Source organism: Microcaecilia unicolor, chromosome 2, assembly GCF_901765095.1.
Source record: "Microcaecilia unicolor chromosome 2, aMicUni1.1, whole genome shotgun sequence".
In the NCBI taxonomy this organism is placed as follows: domain Eukaryota; kingdom Metazoa; phylum Chordata; class Amphibia; order Gymnophiona; family Siphonopidae; genus Microcaecilia; species Microcaecilia unicolor.
The window spans coordinates 402,996,972-403,014,129 of record NC_044032.1 but is presented as its reverse complement, the minus strand read 5'-3'; the positions used below and the strand labels follow the sequence as shown (position 1 = coordinate 403,014,129).

The 17,158-nt window shown below is 44.8% G+C and overlaps 1 protein-coding gene across 2 annotated transcripts in view; it reads left to right on the top strand.

The window, feature by feature from the left end:
* Positions 1-17,158, top strand: part of NUP54 (nucleoporin 54) — a 325,681-nt gene that overhangs the window by 235,568 nt on the left and 72,955 nt on the right. For both annotated transcript variants that reach the window (XM_030190649.1, XM_030190648.1), the window contains 2 exons: positions 220-274; positions 16,724-16,817. In XM_030190649.1, coding sequence (XP_030046509.1) covers positions 220-274; positions 16,724-16,817 — 149 coding nt within the window. The remainder of the gene's footprint in view (positions 1-219; positions 275-16,723; positions 16,818-17,158) is intronic.

Below are 17,158 nucleotides of genomic sequence, written 5' to 3'. Positions count from 1 at the left end.
TTGAGGACCAGCATTCAGACCGTGTGTTTTATTTTAAACACTTCTTTATGCAGTACAAATTTACCACTGAGCAAACTGGATGAATCATATGGTCTTTTTCTGCTGTAATTTATGTTACTTTCTTATAGTGTAGCTTCTTAATTTATGATAAACTATGAAAAACCATAAAGTTATTCTTCAAATTTTACTTTTTGTTAAGATTCTCTTCTTGTCTTACAGGTGTAGATCCAATTATTTGGGAACAAGCCAAGGTGGACAATCCGGACCCAGAAAAGTAAGTCTTTGAAGTTCCCTATGGTACTTTTTTTTTTTTAAACAATAATAACCACATTTTTATATACCACATTTTTATATAAGTCTTTGAAGTTCCCTATGGTACTTTTTTTTTTTTTAAACAATAATAACCACATTTTTATATACCATCCAACCTTTGAGATCTGAATGATTAAGAAAAGGTTAAAGAATTACAACAAACTAAAAATGAACATGCAAACCATAAAATAAATAACCACGTTCAATAAATTTCTGAAGTAAAAAAGTTAAGAAGTTTTCATATCGTAGCAATCATACTCTGTTATTCAGTAAGTAAGGAATTCCAGAAGAGAGGAGCAACTTCAGAGAACAAGTGCTTACTATTTTTTTCCCCTTACACTATTAGCAGATAAGAGTGTGATTTTTATTTTAGCAATAACTGCAAGTTGTGATTAGCTTACATCGATAAATAGGGCTGTATTGAATATTCAGATTTGATTCTACCCCAAATAGTGCCCCAAATACATGTTTCATATTCAGCTGAATAATGATTTAAGTTTGAATATAAATAATCTGGGGCTGTACTGTGCTAAATCCTACTGAAATAAACACTTGATCTCTGATTTTATGTTGCTTCTTTTATTATTTGTTATGTTAAAGCTCAATGCCCATTATTCGTATCCAGCTGGAAAATATTTTTCATCATTTTTATTCGGCTGAATAGTAAAATATTCTATTCGGTACAGCTCTATTGGATAAGTAAGGTAACAAATAATCAGGTAAATTATCGTATGTGAATTGTATGCGAGATAAAATCAGCAACCAATGCAAAGTTTAAAACGGAGGGGACACATTATCAAATCTGTTTACCTTACATAACCTTAATGGTACAATTTTGTATCAGCTAGAGCTTTGTTAAAAGCTTCTCTGGGAGACCCATATACAGAATGTTCTCCGAGGACAAGCAGGCTGCTTGTTCTCACATGTGGATGACGTCCAACAGCAGCCCCGATCGGAGATCTTCGTAGCAACAAACGTTTGCTAGCCCTCGCGTGCACAAGCACGACTGCCTTCCCGCCCGCAATGAGAGCGTGCTCCTCAGTCTTCTTTTTTCCGCGTCTCAGAACGGCTGTTTACGATGGTTCAGTGCCTCAAGGAGACCCCTCGCGCGTTTTTCGCCGCTTTTTTCCTGTTGGAAAATGTTCAGATTCATCCGTTCGTGTTCTTGTGTTAAAAAAACAAAACAAAAAACTTTTCCTTTATTCTTTAGTTTTGTCCCGTTATGTTTTCTTTCGTTCGTCGGAAGCGGCCTTTTCGGCCGCCCGTACGGGTTTTTCCCCTGTTTTTAGTGGTCTAATTTTGGCATCATCGCGAATTTTGATTTTGCCAGCGTGATTTTTCCGCCCATGTCATCGAAGCCTGCCAGCGGCTTCAAGAAGTGCACGCGGTGCGGCTGGACGATTTGGCTCACTGATAGGCATGTTTCGTGTCTTCAGTGTCTGGGGGCTGGGCATCGTCCTCAGGCCCTGCACTCTTTGTCTTCTCTTGAAGAAAAGGACCCAGGAAGCGAGATTGGCTCAGTGGAACCTTTTGTTCGGAGCCTTGTCCGGTACTTCGACGCCCGCAGTACCGAGGTATCGATGTTGTCGGGAGCGCAGGTGAGAGCTGTCCATTCCCCTGCTGGTAGCGGTGAGCCCTCGAATAGGTCTCCGCCTGCCTCGAGGGCTCCTGCGGTACAGGCCCCTGGGATCGACCTGCTTCAGACCCGGCCCCGAGGAAGCGTTTGGATTCAACGTCCTCCTCTTCGGTGCCGGGAGGTTCCGGTGATGTGCTTCGAGCGAAGGCTAAGAAGCATCGTCATCGATCGCCTTCCCGTCGCGGTACCGAGAGCTCCGGGACGCCGCAGGATACGGCACCCGCTATAAGAGTCGACGCCGGGAGGAACACTCGCCCTCCATACAAGAGGTGTCGATGCGCTCTGCTACGGACAGCCCAGTACCGCCTCCGCACCCCAGGCAGATTCTGAGCTCGTCGCCTGTACTGGCCCCCCTGCCTTCCTCGACAGCTGCTTTGAACGCGATCCTCCGTGCCATCCTTCCAGGGACCCTGGAAGAGCTGCTACGCCCGTCCGCTCCGGTACCGGGGGTGCTTGAGCGGCTGGCTCCTTGCCCCGTGGTGAGGCGACGACATCGATGGAGGGAGCTTCATCGCCGCCGGTGCGGGAGTCTTTCTCTCGGCGTACCCACCGTGGCCAGGTTTCCACGGAGTCGAGACGGGCCCGGCTTCGGACTGAAGTTCACAAACTGGTGTCCGATACCAATGGTGAGGCCTCGTGGGAAGCAGAGGAGGGCCCGAGATATTTCTCTGACGGGGGAGTCTTGCGGTCTCCCCTCTGATCCTACTCCCTCTCCTGAGAGGCAGCTTTCTCCTCCCGAGAGTCTGTCTTTCGCGGCATTTGTCCGGGAAATGTCTACGGCCATTCCCTTCCCTGTGGTTACGGACGATGAGCCAAGGGCCGAGATGTTTGAACTTCTGGACTATCCTTCGCCACCTAAGGAATCATCCACTGTACCCATGCATCATGTCTTCAAACAGACATTGCTGGCGAACTGGGCAAAGCCGCTATCTAATCCCCACATTCCCAAGAAAATTGAATCCCAGTATCGGATCCATGGGGATCCAGAGTTAATGAGGACCCAGTTACCTCATGACTCTGGTGTGGTGGATCTGGCCCTGAAGAAGGTCAAGAGTTCTAGGGAGTATGCTTCGGCGCCCCCGGGTCATGACTCTAGAACCTTGGATTATTTTGGGCGAAAGACCTACCATTCTGCAATGCTGATTTCCAAAATCCAGTCATACCAGCTCCATACGAGCATTCATATGCGGAACAATGTGCGGCAGTTGGCAGACTTGGTAGACAAGCTCCCTTCTGAGCAGGCCAAGCCTTTTCAGCAGGTGATCAGGCAGCTGAAGGTGTGTTGTAAATTCGTGGCCAGGGGTGTTTACGATACTTTTGATGTCGCGTCCAGGGCCGCTGCTCAAGGTGTGATGATCCGCAGACTCTCATGGCTGCGTGCCTCCGACCTGGAGAATAGGATCCAACAGCGGATTGTGGATGCTCCTTGCCGGGGGGACAATATTTTTGGTGAAAAGGTCGAACAGGTGGTAGAGCAACTCCACCAGCGGGACACCACGTTCAACAGATTCTCCCACCGGACGCCTTCAGCCTGTACCTCAACTGGTAGACATTTTTATGGTGGAAGGAGGACTGTTCCCTATTCTTCTACTAAGCGTAGGTACAGTCCTCCCTCTCGCCAGCCTGCTGCTCAGGCTAAACCCCAGCACGCTTGTTTCTGTCAACAGTGTGTGCCTCAACAGGCCCCGGCAGCTCCCCAGCAAAAGCAAGGGACGGGCTTTTGACTGGCTCCAGGAGAGCATAGCCGAAATTACAGTGTCCGTGCCGGACGATCTGCCGGTTGGGGGGAGGTTGAAATTTTTTCACCAGTGGTGGCCTCTCATAACCTCCAACCAGTGGGTTCTCCAAATAGTCCGGCTAGGATACTCCCTCAATTTCATCTCAAAACTCCAAATTGTCTGCCGGGAGCTCAGTCCTTCAGCTTCCACCACAAGCAGGTACTTACAGAGGAACTCTCCGCCCTTCTCAGCGCCAGTGCGGTCGAGCCCGTGCCACCGGAACAGGAAGGGTTGGGATTCTATTCCAGGTACTTCCTTGTGGAAAAGAAAACAGGGGGGATGCGTCCCATCCTAGACCTAAGGGCCCTGAACAAATATCTGGTTCTAGAAAAGTTCAGGATGCTTTCCCTGGGCACCCTTCTTCCCATGATTCAGAAAAACGATTGGCTATGCTCTATGGACTTAAAGGATGCTTATACTCACATTCTGATACTGCCAGCTCACAGACAGTATCTTCGATTCCATCTGGGAACGCAGCATTTTCAGTACTGTGTGCTACCCTTTGGTCTCGCCTCTGCGCCCAGAGTGTTCACGAAATGCCTGGTAGTCGTGGCAGCGTCTCTGCGCAGACTGGGAGTGCATGTGTTCCCTTATCTCGACGATTGGCTGGTAAAGAACACCTCGGAGGCAGGAGCTCAGCAGTCCATGCAGATGACTATTCAACTCCTGGAGCTACTAGGGTTTGTGATAAATTATCCAAAGTCCCACCTTCTTCCAATACAGCAACTAGAATTCATAGGAGCTCTGCTGGACTCTCAGACGGCTCGTCTACCTCCCAGAAATGAGGGCCAACAATCTCCTGTCTCTCGTTTCCTGGGTGCGGGCATCGCAGCAGATCACAGCTCAGCAGATGTTTTGCTCGGCCACATGGCCTCCACAGTTAATGTCTTCCATGGCCCACCTTCATATGAGATGAGCTCAATGGGCCCTAGCTTCTCAGTGGTACCAAGCTGCTGGGGGCCTAAAGGATGTAGTCCTGCTATCCACGAGTTTTCTCCAATCCTTGCATTGGTGGACAATTCGATCCAGTTTGACTCTGGGACGTCCCTTCCAAATTCCTCAGCTGTAAAAAGTGCTGACCACGGATGCGTCTCTCCTGGGGTGGGGAGCTCATGTCGATGGGTTTCACACCCAGGGATGTTGGTCCCTCCAGGAGACAGGTTTTCAAATCAACCTCCTGGAGTTACGAGCGGTCTGGAACGCGCTAAAGGCTTTCAGAGATCGGCTATCCAACCAAATTATCCAAATTCAGACAGACAATCAGGTTGCCATGTATTACGTCAACAAGCAGTGGGGCACTGGATCTCGCCCCCTGTGTCAGGAAGCCGTCGGGATGTGGCTTTGGGCTCGCCGTCACGGCCTGTTTCTTCAGGCCACGTATCTGGCAGGCGTAAACAACAGTCTGGCTGACAGGTTGAGCAGGATAATGCAACCTCACGAGTGGTCGTTCAATTCGAGAGTGGTATGCCAGATCTTCCAAGTGTGGGGCACACCCTTGGTGGATCTCTTTGCTACTCGAGCCAACCACAAGGTCCCTCAGTTCTGTTCCAGACTTCAGGCACATGGCAGGCTAGCGTCAGATGCCTTTCTCCTGGATTGGGGGGAAGGCCTCCTGTATGCTTATCCTCCCATACATTTGGTGGGGAAGATTTTGCTGAAACTCAAGCAAGATCGAGGCACCATGGTTCTGATCGCTCCTGTTTGGCCGCGTCAGATATGGTTCCCTCTCCTTCTGGAGTTGTCCTCCGAAGAACCGTGGAGATTGGAGTGTTTTCCGACCCTCATCACTCAGAACGAGGGGGCGCTTCTGCATCCCAACCTCCAGTCCCTGGCTCTCACGGCCTGGATGTTGAGGGCATAGATTTTGCCTCCTTGGGTCTGTCAGAGGGTGTCTCCCGAGTCTTGCTTGCTTCCAGAAAAGATTCCACTACGAAGAGTTATTCTTTTCTATGGCAGAGATTTGCCGTCTGGTGTGACAGCAAGGCCCTAGATCCTCGCTCGTGTCCTACACAGACCCTGCTTGAGTACCTTTTGCACTTGTCCGAGTCTGGTCTTAAGACCAACTCTGTAAGGGTTCATCTTAGTGCGATCAGTTCATATCATTACCGTGTGGAAGGTAAGCCGATCTCGGGGCAGCCTTTAGTTGTTCAATTCATGAGAGGTTTGCTTTTGTCAAAGCCCCCCCATCAAACCTCCTACTGTGTCATGGGATCTCAATGTCGTTCTCACCCAGCTGATGAAACCTCCTTTTTAGCCACTGGATTCTTGCCATCTGAAGTACTTGACCTGGAAGGTCATTTTCTTGGTGGCAGTCACTTCAGCTCACAGAGTCAGTGAGCTTCAAGCCTTGGTAGCTCACGCTCCTTATACTAAATTTCATCATAACAGAGTAGTCCTCCATACTCACCCTAAGTTCTTGCCGAAGGTGGTGTCGGAGTTCCATCTGAACCAGTCAATTGTCTTGCCAACATTCTTTCCCCGTCCTCATACCCGCCCTGCTGAACGTCAGCTGCACACATTGGACTGCAAGCGAGCATTGGCCTTCTATCTGGAGCGGACAAGCCCCACAGACAGTCCGCCCAATTGTTTGTTTCCTTTGATCCCAACAGAAGGGGAGTGGCTGTCGGGAAACGCACCATATCCAATTGGTTAGCAGATTGCATTTCCTTCACTTATGCCCAGGCTGGACTGACTCTTGAGGGTCATGTCACGGCTCATAGTATTAGAGCCATGGCAGTGTCAGTGGCCCACTTGAAGTCAGCCTCTATTGAAGAGTTTTGCAAGGCTGTGACGTGGTCATCTGTCCACACATTCACATCTCATTACTGCCTTCAGCAGGATACCTGATGCGACAGTCGGTTTGGGCAGTCAGTGCTGCAGAATCTGTTTGGGGTTTAGAATCCAACTCCACCCCCCTAGGCCCATTTTTATTCTGTTCCAGGCTGCACTCTCAGTTAGTTGTTTCTGTTAGGTCAATCTCAGTTATGTCCTCACCGTTGCGAGGCCCAATTGGCCAATGTTTGTTGTTTTGAGTGAGCCTGGGGGCTAGGGATACCCCACATGTGAGAACAAGCAGCCTGCTTGTCCTCGGAGAAAGCGAAAGCTACATACCTGTAGAAGGTATTTTCTGAGGACAGCAGGCTAATTGTTCTCAGCAACCCGCCCACCTCCCCTTTGGAGTTGTCTCTTCCCTTGTCTTGGTATTCTACTGGACTGAGGAGCATGCTCTCGTTGCGGGCGGGAAGGCGGTCGCGCATGCGCACGCGAGGGCTAGCAAACGTTTGTTGCTAGGAAGATCTCCGATCGGGGCTGCCGTTGGACGTCACCCACATGTGAGAACAATCAGCCTGCTGTCCACGGAGAATACCTTCTACAGGTATGTAGCTTTCGCTTTATAGTAATCAAAGTGCAATAAAATAAATCATGACCAATTTCCTGAGATCATGCAATGAAAAATATGCCTGAATCTGTCAAATCGTTCAAATCTTTTTAAAAGTTGATTTCACCACCATATTAACATGATTCTCAAAAATCAAGAAAGAATCAAGAATGTTACCTAAGCTTTGAATGGAAGATGCAAAGATAACTTATGTCCTATAATAGAGCCTATCTGGGGATTGGATGATTATCACCTATCCATAGAATCATAGCTTTACTGACATCAGTTTTAACAGATGGATCGTCATCCACTCAAATATTTTAGTTAAGCTGTTAGATGGTTATAAATATTTTGTGATGTCACAATAGGAAAATCACTCTGGATATCATCAATGTAAATGTAATGAGAGACTCATAGATTACAATAATTTAGATTATAATACTTTCCCCAATGATATTAGAGGAGAATAATGGAGACCCCTCTGGAAACACCACAATATGGACTCCAAGTTTCTCAGGTTTTTCCATTTCTGACCACTCAATAAGATCTTAATCTCAAGAAGGCAGCAAATCAATGCCAGTGCCAGAAATAGTGATAGAATCAAGAATACACGAAAAAACTATTCCATTTTGTTCACAAATTATTAGATACCACTACGCTCACATCATCCAGTACAGACGTCCCATCTGCTGTTAGCCTGGCCAGATATTTCAAGGAAAAAATTGAAACATTACAGAGTTCCTTACCTCTGAAAAATTCTAGCGTAAGTGATTTCATCAATGGCCTGGATCCGGGTACAGTAGAACACCCAGCTGACCGCTCTTTCTCAGACTTCAAACCACTTTCCATGGATTCAGTCAAGCAGGAGCTCCACAGATTCTCCAGGAAGTTTTGCAAACTAGATATTTGCCCGACTTACTTGCTCCAATGTGCTCCTAATTGCTTCCTTGCAGATTTAACACTTCATATTAACTATATGCTTGGCAGTGGAAAGTTCCCGGAGAATTACAGAAATATCTTACTCACCCCGATTCCAAAGGATGCAAAGAAAAAACGCCATGATCTTACCAACTATCAGCCGATTGCTGCTATCCCGCTGTTCGTGAAATTAATGGAGAGCATGGTGAATAAGCAGCTCAATGAGTACCTGGACAAGTTCAATATTTTGCATGATTTGCAGTCAGGATTCCATCCACTTCATAGCACTGAGTCCATTCTCGTCACGCTCCTGACCAACTTTAAGCGGGAAATAGCAATTTGACATGTCCAGCACATTTGACGTGGTGAACCATTGCATCTTACTACAGTTACTCGATTACTTTGGCGCCAGTGGAAACGTATTAGCATGGTTGAAAGGTTTCTTAACATCAAGAACCTATCAAGTGCAATCCAGCTCAAGCTTATCTCCTATCTGGAAGGCAGCTAGCGGTGTGCCACAGGGCTCCCCACTTTCGCCGACTCTCTTCAATATCATGCTGGTCCCTCTGGCCACTGCCCTATCCAAACTTGGTCTTAACCCGCTTATTTATGCTGATGACATCTGTGATAAAGTCACCTCCAGGATAGTTGGGTTAAGGCAGTTTCAGTCTGAAATACAAGTCCCAGAAGGCATTGAAGGCAAGGAGCCAGGGGGTGAGATGAGGAACCCGGACTGGACTCCTAGCTGCAATGGGAGAAGACATGGGTGTAAGCTGGCAGGATGTGTAGATTGGCTGCCACTAGGTGGAAAGAGAGATAGGAAACCCTGTGTGCAGGAGCTCATCATTAGGCTAATACTCAACTCAGCTGATATGGGTGTGGGGAAGCTAATGGAAGGAGAATGATTGGTTGTGGTAGCAGAAGCCAGGGATTGATTAGGCAGGTGGGAAGGAGTCCCAAGAGGGAGAGGAGAGAGAAGCAGTTGCAGGCTGAGAACCCTTGGGCAAGAGAGATCCCTAAAGTACTGAAGCAGGCTGAAATCCCTTGGGTGTGAGGAAGTCCCAAAAGTATTTGCAGGCTGAAAATCCTTGGGTAAGGGAGTTCCTAAAAGTATTGAATTTAACAGTGAAGCTGATGCAGGGTGAAATTATTATTATTACATTTGTATCCCACATTATCCCACCTTTTTGCAGGCTCAATGTGGCTTACAATTCATCGTGGATACTGGAAATAGAAAAGAAAGTACATTTGGATTTTCAGCAAGTTTTGGGTACATGATGGTGAAATACATAATATTGGGAATAGAAAAAAGTATACATTTGTTTTAGCAGAAGTTTTGGTTACATGATGATGAAATACATGATATTGTTAGAGTCAAAGGCATTAGGTACAAGAAGGTGTGAGAGCAAAAGACATTAAAGAACATTCCTGGATATCTTGAAGAGGGTGGAGTTACGCATGTTGTTCTTTATGATATATTTTGTCGAAGAGATAAGTCTTCAGGAGTTTGTGGAAAGTGGTCACTTCGTAGACCGATTTCAGGTTACGTGGCAGTGAGTTCCAGAGCTGTGTGCTTGTATAGGAAAAGGTTGATGCATGCATAGATCTGTATTTCAAGCCTTTGCATTTGGGAGGATGAAGATTTAGGAATGTGCGGGAGGATTTTTTTGCATTTCTGGGTGGTAGTTCTATTAGATCCGACATGTAGGCTAGGGCGTCACCATGGATGATTTTATGGACCAAGGTACAGAGTTTGAACATGATGCGTTCTTTGAGTGGGAGCCAGTGTAGTTTTTCGCGGAGGGGTGTTGCGCTTTCGTATTTAGGTTTGCCGAATATGTCTGGCTGCCGTGTTCTGGGCTGTCTGGAGTTTTTTGAGTATTTGCTCTTTACAACCGGCGTAGAGTGAGTTACAATAGTCCAGATGACTAAGTACCAGTGATTGTACCAGGTATCGGAAGACATTCCTTGGGAAAAATGGTTTGACTCGTTTTAGTTTCCACATTGAATGGAACATTTTTTTTAGTTATATTTTTTGCATGGTTCTCAAGTGTTAGGTGTCGGTCAATGGTGACTCCAAGGATTTTTAGGGTGTCTGTCTGAGACTGGTAGACTTAGATTGGGTGTGTTGATGGTGGTGAATTCCTTCTTGTTGTATTGCGAGGTGAGTACTAGGCATTGGGTTTTTTCGGCATTTAGTTTCAGTCGAAATGCATCTGCCCAGGAGTTCATAATATGTAGGCTCCGGTTGATTTCGTCAGAAATTTCTCTTAGATCGTGTTTGAATGGCATAAAGATTGTTACATCATCAGTATATATGTATGGGTTTAGATTCTGATTCGATAATAACTTATTTAATAAATTACAAGAAATCAGGAAGAACAAATCCAACAAACCAAGTTAAACCTTAAACTAACTATAATAAACTTGGGTTCAGAATAATTTATCTTTTTTTATATATATATGTATGCACTTTAAAAAAATGCTAAAGTGTTTTAAATTGTTTTAAATGTGCTCAGACCATACCGTTTACACCCATTATATCCCCAAGAGGAATATGTGGTGGTGTCACAATGGAACCATCATTGCACATGTGATGTTCCACCTCCTAATATTCGTGTATGTACAGTGGGGGAAATAAGTATTTGATCCCTTGCTGATTTTGTAAGTTTGCCCACTGACAAAGACATGAGCAGCCCATAATTGAAGGGTAGGTTATTGGTAACAGTGAGAGATAGCACATCACAAATTAAATCCGGAAAATCACATTGTGGAAAGTATATGAATTTATTTGCATTCTGCAGAGGGAAATAAGTATTTAATCCCTCTGGCAAACAAGACCTAATACTTGGTGGCAAAACCCTTGTTGGCAAGCACAGCGGTCAGACGTCTTCTGTAGTTGATGATGAGGTTTGCACACATGTCAGGAGGAATTTTGGTCCACTCCTCTTTGCAGATCATCTCTAAATCATTAAGAGTTCTGGGCTGTCGCTTGGCAACTCGCAGCTTCAGCTCCCTCCATAAGTTTTCAATGGGATTAAGGTCTGGTGACTGGCTAGGCCACTCCATGACCCTAATGTGCTTCTTCCTGAGCCACTCCTTTGTTGCCTTAGCTGTATGTTTTGGGTCATTGTCGTGCTGGAAGACCCAGCCACGACCCATTTTTAAGGCCCTGGCGGAGGGAAGGAGGTTGTCACTCAGAATTGTACGGTACATGGCCCCATCCATTCTCCCATTGATGCGGTGAAGTAGTCCTGTGCCCTTAGCAGAGAAACACCCCCAAAACATAACATTTCCACCTCCATGCTTGACAGTGGGGACGGTGTTCTTTGGGTCATAGGCAGCATTTCTCTTCCTCCAAACACGGCGAGTTGAGTTCATGCCAAAGAGCTCAATTTTTGTCTCATCTGACCACAGCACCTTCTCCCAATCACTCTCGGCATCATCCAGGTGTTCACTGGCAAACTTCAGACGGGCCGTCACATGTGCCTTCCGGAGCAGGGGGACCTTGCGGGCACTGCAGGATTGCAATCCATTATGTCGTAATGTGTTACCAATGGTTTTCGTGGTGACAGTGGTCCCAGCTGCCTTGAGATCATTGACAAGTTCCCCCCTTGTAGTTGTAGGCTGATTTCTAACCTTCCTCATGATCAAGGATACCCCACGAGGTGAGATTTTGCGTGGAGCCCCAGATCTTTGTCGATTGACAGTCATTTTGTACTTCTTCCATTTTCTTACTATGGCACCAACAGTTGTCTCCTTCTCGCCCAGCGTCTTACTGATGGTTTTGTAGCCCATTCCAGCCTTGTGCAGGTGTATGATCTTGTCCCTGACATCCTTAGACAGCTCCTTGCTCTTGGCCATTTTGTAGAGGTTAGAGTCTGACTGATTCACTGAGTCTGTGGACAGGTGTCTTTCATACAGGTGACCATTGCCGACAGCTGTCTGTCATGCAGGTAACGAGTTGATTTGGAGCATCTACCTGGTCTGTAGGGGCCAGATCTCTTACTGGTTGGTGGGGGATCAAATACTTATTTCCCTCTGCAGAATGCAAATAAATTCATATACTTTCCACAATGTGATTTTCCGGATTTAATTTGTGATGTGCTATCTCTCACTGTTACCAATAACCTACCCTTCAATTATGGGCTGCTCATGTCTTTGTCAGTGGGCAAACTTACAAAATCAGCAAGGGATCAAATACTTATTTCCCCCACTGTACATACAGCTGAGCCCAAGTAGATCTTAATCACCGATATATGAGTATATCTATGATACATATGTATAAGTCATAAACTACTCACATTAAATATTGTTAGACTTGAGCTCAAACCTCCGCCCATAAATTATGGTACATTCCATATTACCTTCTGATACATGGATAATAAAACATACAATTCAACGTTTGTTTAAACCTAAAGGAGGAATATGTTAATTCATGACACCCTGATCTCACTTCCCCCACATATCTTACACAAACCAACCCACAATGCGATATACACACATATTCACATATTCCAGTGTGTAATTCTGTATCCTGGTGGACATAGTTCTAAGATTATAGGGTCTTGAAGGTTATGGACCCAGGTTTCAGTGATAAATAGGAGGTCGAGATTGTCTGCAGTAATCCAGTCTGTTATGGTTTCTGTTTTGGATACTACTGATCTAGCGTTTACGTATCCCATTTGGATGGAATGGTAGGGTTCGATTCGGGGCGTTGATGTCTTAATTTGTATTAGTTGTCTGCTTTCCTGATGTCTAGTTTTGTTATGTCCTTTCTTCCCTTTCTGGTGGTTGTTTCCGTATGTATTTGTATTTGTTTTTCCTTTTAGTTGTTTGTTATTCTTTTGTTCTGGTGGGTTGTATGTGGATTGTATATGGGGTGCGTATGTTGTGGGCAGGTTGGTGTGTGTGTTTGGAATGGTCCATACGTGTTGTATTAGGGGTATGAGGAGTTCCTAAAGTATTGAACTCTCTTGAAGGTAAAGAGAATAGAAGGTGGAGACTGCTGCTGGGTGATTTAACTGTGATGATGAATTGAAAGAACTGCTTCTATTTGGAATTGAACTACTGTTTATTGTGCACTGGATAAAGAGCCCAGACTGAAGCTGACTGTGAGCCTGTATTGAATCCTGGTAGGTGCTGGTAGCCTACTGCTTAAAGGGGATTATTTGCCACACACTTTCAGGTGGCTTACATGTGCTTAAGATTAAAGGTGAATGCTGCTGTTGGAACCGTGTATCAGGTCTACTAGAAACCTGCATGGAATAAAAGCCTTAAAATTGAAGTTGCTGGTGGACATTTGTTTTCTTGACTGTACCAGGAGCCTGTGGCTAAAGGAGATTGTTCTATCCTTGGCTGCACCTAGAGGCACCTGCTTACACATCACTATCCCTATTCCTTTTAAAACAGACCTTAGCGAGATCCATGAGGAACTACGACTTGGATTACACACCATGCTCGATTGGGCCAACTCCTTTCAATTCAAGCTCATACTGAGAAAACCCATTGGCTCATTCTTTCCTCCCCCTATAACAAATATACACCACAAGCGTTAATTACTCCTAAGCTTACCCTCCCAATCTCTGAATCCCTGAAAATCCTAGTAGTCAATCAAAACTTAACATTAGAGCAACATATGACCTCTACCGTCAGAAGCATGTTCTTCACTCTTTGGAAACTTAAACGCATAAAACCATATTTTCCTAGAGACGTTTTTCGCACTTTAGTACAATCACTGGTCATTAGCCGTCTTGATTATTGCAATGGCATCTACTCAGGGTGCAAAGCTGTGCTCCTGAAAAAACTACAGACAGCTCAGAATATGGCTGCCAGGCTCATTTATGGTGCATCTAGATTTGAAAGTACAAGGCCTCTGCGAGAAAAGGTTCATTTGCGGATTAATACCTTTCAAATATTTGTACTCTATTACTTGGCTTCATTTTTCAAGGAGAGAGCTGCAATCTCAGGAGGCTGGATCACTAAGACTGTGATTCCCATGCTGTACAGTTGGAAACAACTGTGTTATCCATTGTTGGGCCAAGGCTATGGAATATATGTGTCTAGTACAAGTTAGAACGATGCAGGAGACGGTGCCTTTTAAACAATGGCTGAAAACCCACTTAGTTCAGCAGGGTTTTGGACTTGGGGGTGGTTGAGGTGAATGGGTGACTGTTATCAGGAGTGGATATAGGGCATTATTTTTTTCAGAGCGTCTTTAGGAGCTGTTGGAAGATCTGTGTTATGCTATATTTTTGTTTTACTTATGGATGTTGATTTTGTAAGCCGCTTATGATTTTGGCAGGGTATAAATGTTTTAAATAAATAAATTTTCTTGTCTAGATCATTTATAAATATGTTAAAAAGTACTGGCCACTGGAGAGCTACTACTACTGACCTTTCTCCATTGTGAAAACTGACCATATAGCACAACTCTATATTTTCTCTTGTAACTACTTTCCATCCTAGAGTAAGATATTTCTCCCTATCTCGTGTTTTTTAAATTTCCTCAGGAGTTTATCATGAACGATTTTATCAGATATCATATGAAAATTCATACATATTATGTAAGCAGGCTCACCCTTATTAACATGTTGTTTAAGCCCTTCAAAAAATTCTCTTTGCTAAATCCTTATGTTAGAAGATGACTCAGAAAGAGGAAGACAGGCAAAAATACCTGGAAAAGCTAAGGGAAGCGGGACAAGTTGTTAGGAAAACGAAGAAGCAAGTGGAAGAAAAGATAGCCTATACAGTAAAATTGGGGTACAAGGCATTTTTCAGATATGTAAGTGACAGGAGGAAGTGCCACAATATCATTGTGAGTCTCAAAGCTGAGGGGGAGAAATATATAGAAACTGATAAGGATAAAGCTGAACTTCTTAACAATTATTTCTGTTCTGTGTTGAGATGAAAGGCCGGGGGGAAGGACAGAAAACAAATACAGATGGGGATGGATGTATGGTAGATCAAGACCGATTCACAGAAGACTATTCTCATGAGGAGCTAGCTAGCTAAACTAAAAGTAGACAAAGCGATGGGACTCGATGGAATACATCCGAGGGTGCTCAAGGAACATGGAGAAGGGCGAATGTGGTCCCTCTGCTCAAGATTAGAAGTAAGGAGGAGTTGGGAATTACAGACCTGTCAGTCTGACCTTAGTGTGGTGAGTAAACTAATGGAAACACTTCTAAAGCGGAGAATTGTGAGGTTTCTCGAATCGAGTGACTACAGGACCCGAGGCAGCATGACTTCACTAGAGGCAAGTTGTGTCAGACAAATCTGATTGATTTCTTTGACTGGGTAACCAAACATGTCCAACTGTTGGACATGGGAGGAGTGTTAGATGTGGTGTTCTTGGATTTTAGCAAAGCCTTTGACACGGTTCCGCACAAGTGACTGATAAATAAATTGAGTTCCTTTGACATGGGACCTAAAGTGACTGGGTCAAAAATTGGTTAAGTGGGAGGAGACAGAGGGTAGTGGTTAATGGAGCTTGCTCTGAGGAAAGGGATGTTACCAGTGGTGTGTCGCAGGGATCGGTCCTCGGGCTGGCTCTCTTTAACATCTTTGTGAGCGATATTGCGGAAGGGCTGTCAAGAAAGGTTTGTCTCTTTGTGGATGATACCAAGTATCTGTAATATTGTGGACACCCCGGAGGCTGTGGTTGTCATGAGGAAGGATCTAGTGAAGCTTGAAGAATGGTCCGATAATTGACCATTCTTCAAGCTAAGACATGCAGGTCATTCACTTGGGTTACAAGAATCCAGGGGAACAGTACAATATAGGGGGTGAAGTGCTTCTGTGTACGGAAGAAGGAGATTTGGGAGTGATTGTGTCTGATGACCTTAAAGTGGCCAAACAGGTAGAAAGGGCGCGACGGTCAAAGCCAGAAGGGTGCTTGGGTGCATAAGGAGAGGGATGACCAGCAGGAAAAAAAGAGGTGCTAGTGCCCTTGTATAAGTCTCTGGTGAGGCCCCATTTAGTAATTCTGGAGACCACATCTACAGAAAGATATAATCAGGATAGAGTCTGTCCAGAGGACAGCTACAAAATTGGTAAGCGGTCTCCATCATAAAACATATAAGGACAGGCTTATGAACCTCAACATGTATACGCTGGAAGAGAGGCGGGAGAGAGGGGATTTGATATAGACATTTAAATACCTCAGTGGCATTAATGTACAGGAGGAGAGCCTTTTTCAAATGAAACACTGGAATGAGAGGGCATAGGAGGCTTAGGAGGAATCTAAGAAAATACTCTTTCACAGAAAGGGTGATGAGGTTGTGGAGAAAAGGAGGAATTAGTGGTTACTGAGGATGGGCACACTGGGTGGGCCATTTGGCCCTTATCTGCTGTTGTGTTTCTATGTTCTAAATCCACAATCATCTTTTTCTCCTCCTCCTTGATATACATACCATCAAGATAAAATCTAAGTGTGAGATCAGGGAGTTTAAGACCCTGACATAATGTCATGAAAGACAAGGAAATTGTCTTGACGTCTCCATGTCAGTATTTATTTTCTCTAACCACTTAATACAGAATCCTACTAACCTTAAAACAATTATATGTATAACTCCGGTATCTTTTATAAGATATGTTTTTATAAGATATGTCAAGAATGTGTTTTTGTTTGTTTGGTAAGATGGAGGATTAAGTACTTATGAGTTTTACAATGATTTTAAAACCCATTCATTTCTGTAGGTTGATTCCTGTGCCTATGGTTGGTTTCAAGGAACTTTTGAGAAGGCTCAAAGTCCAAGACCAGATGACAAAGCAACACCAGACCAGATTGGATGTAAGTGGAAACATCAGCAAAAACCTGTTTTTGATTGCATTTCCTCTGATACAACAGCAGGAGGGACTGAAAAAGGGTCTTTATGGTTAAAGAAGCACAGGTGCCCAAATCATACAGTCATAATTGCCAAAGGATGTTTAAGTTGTAGTGTTGTATTATCAGCTGGTCTAGATATATACCTGTGAAATAACTTTCTTCTATCCCCTGAGAGCTCCTGTGTCTGCTTTCTCCCATTGCCCTGGAAACCCATTGAAGAGACTTCTCTGAGCATGCACAGGTATTCCCGTGCTACACTCACCTCTTCCCCTCAGTCTGTTTCATCCAGTCTGCGAATGGCAGCT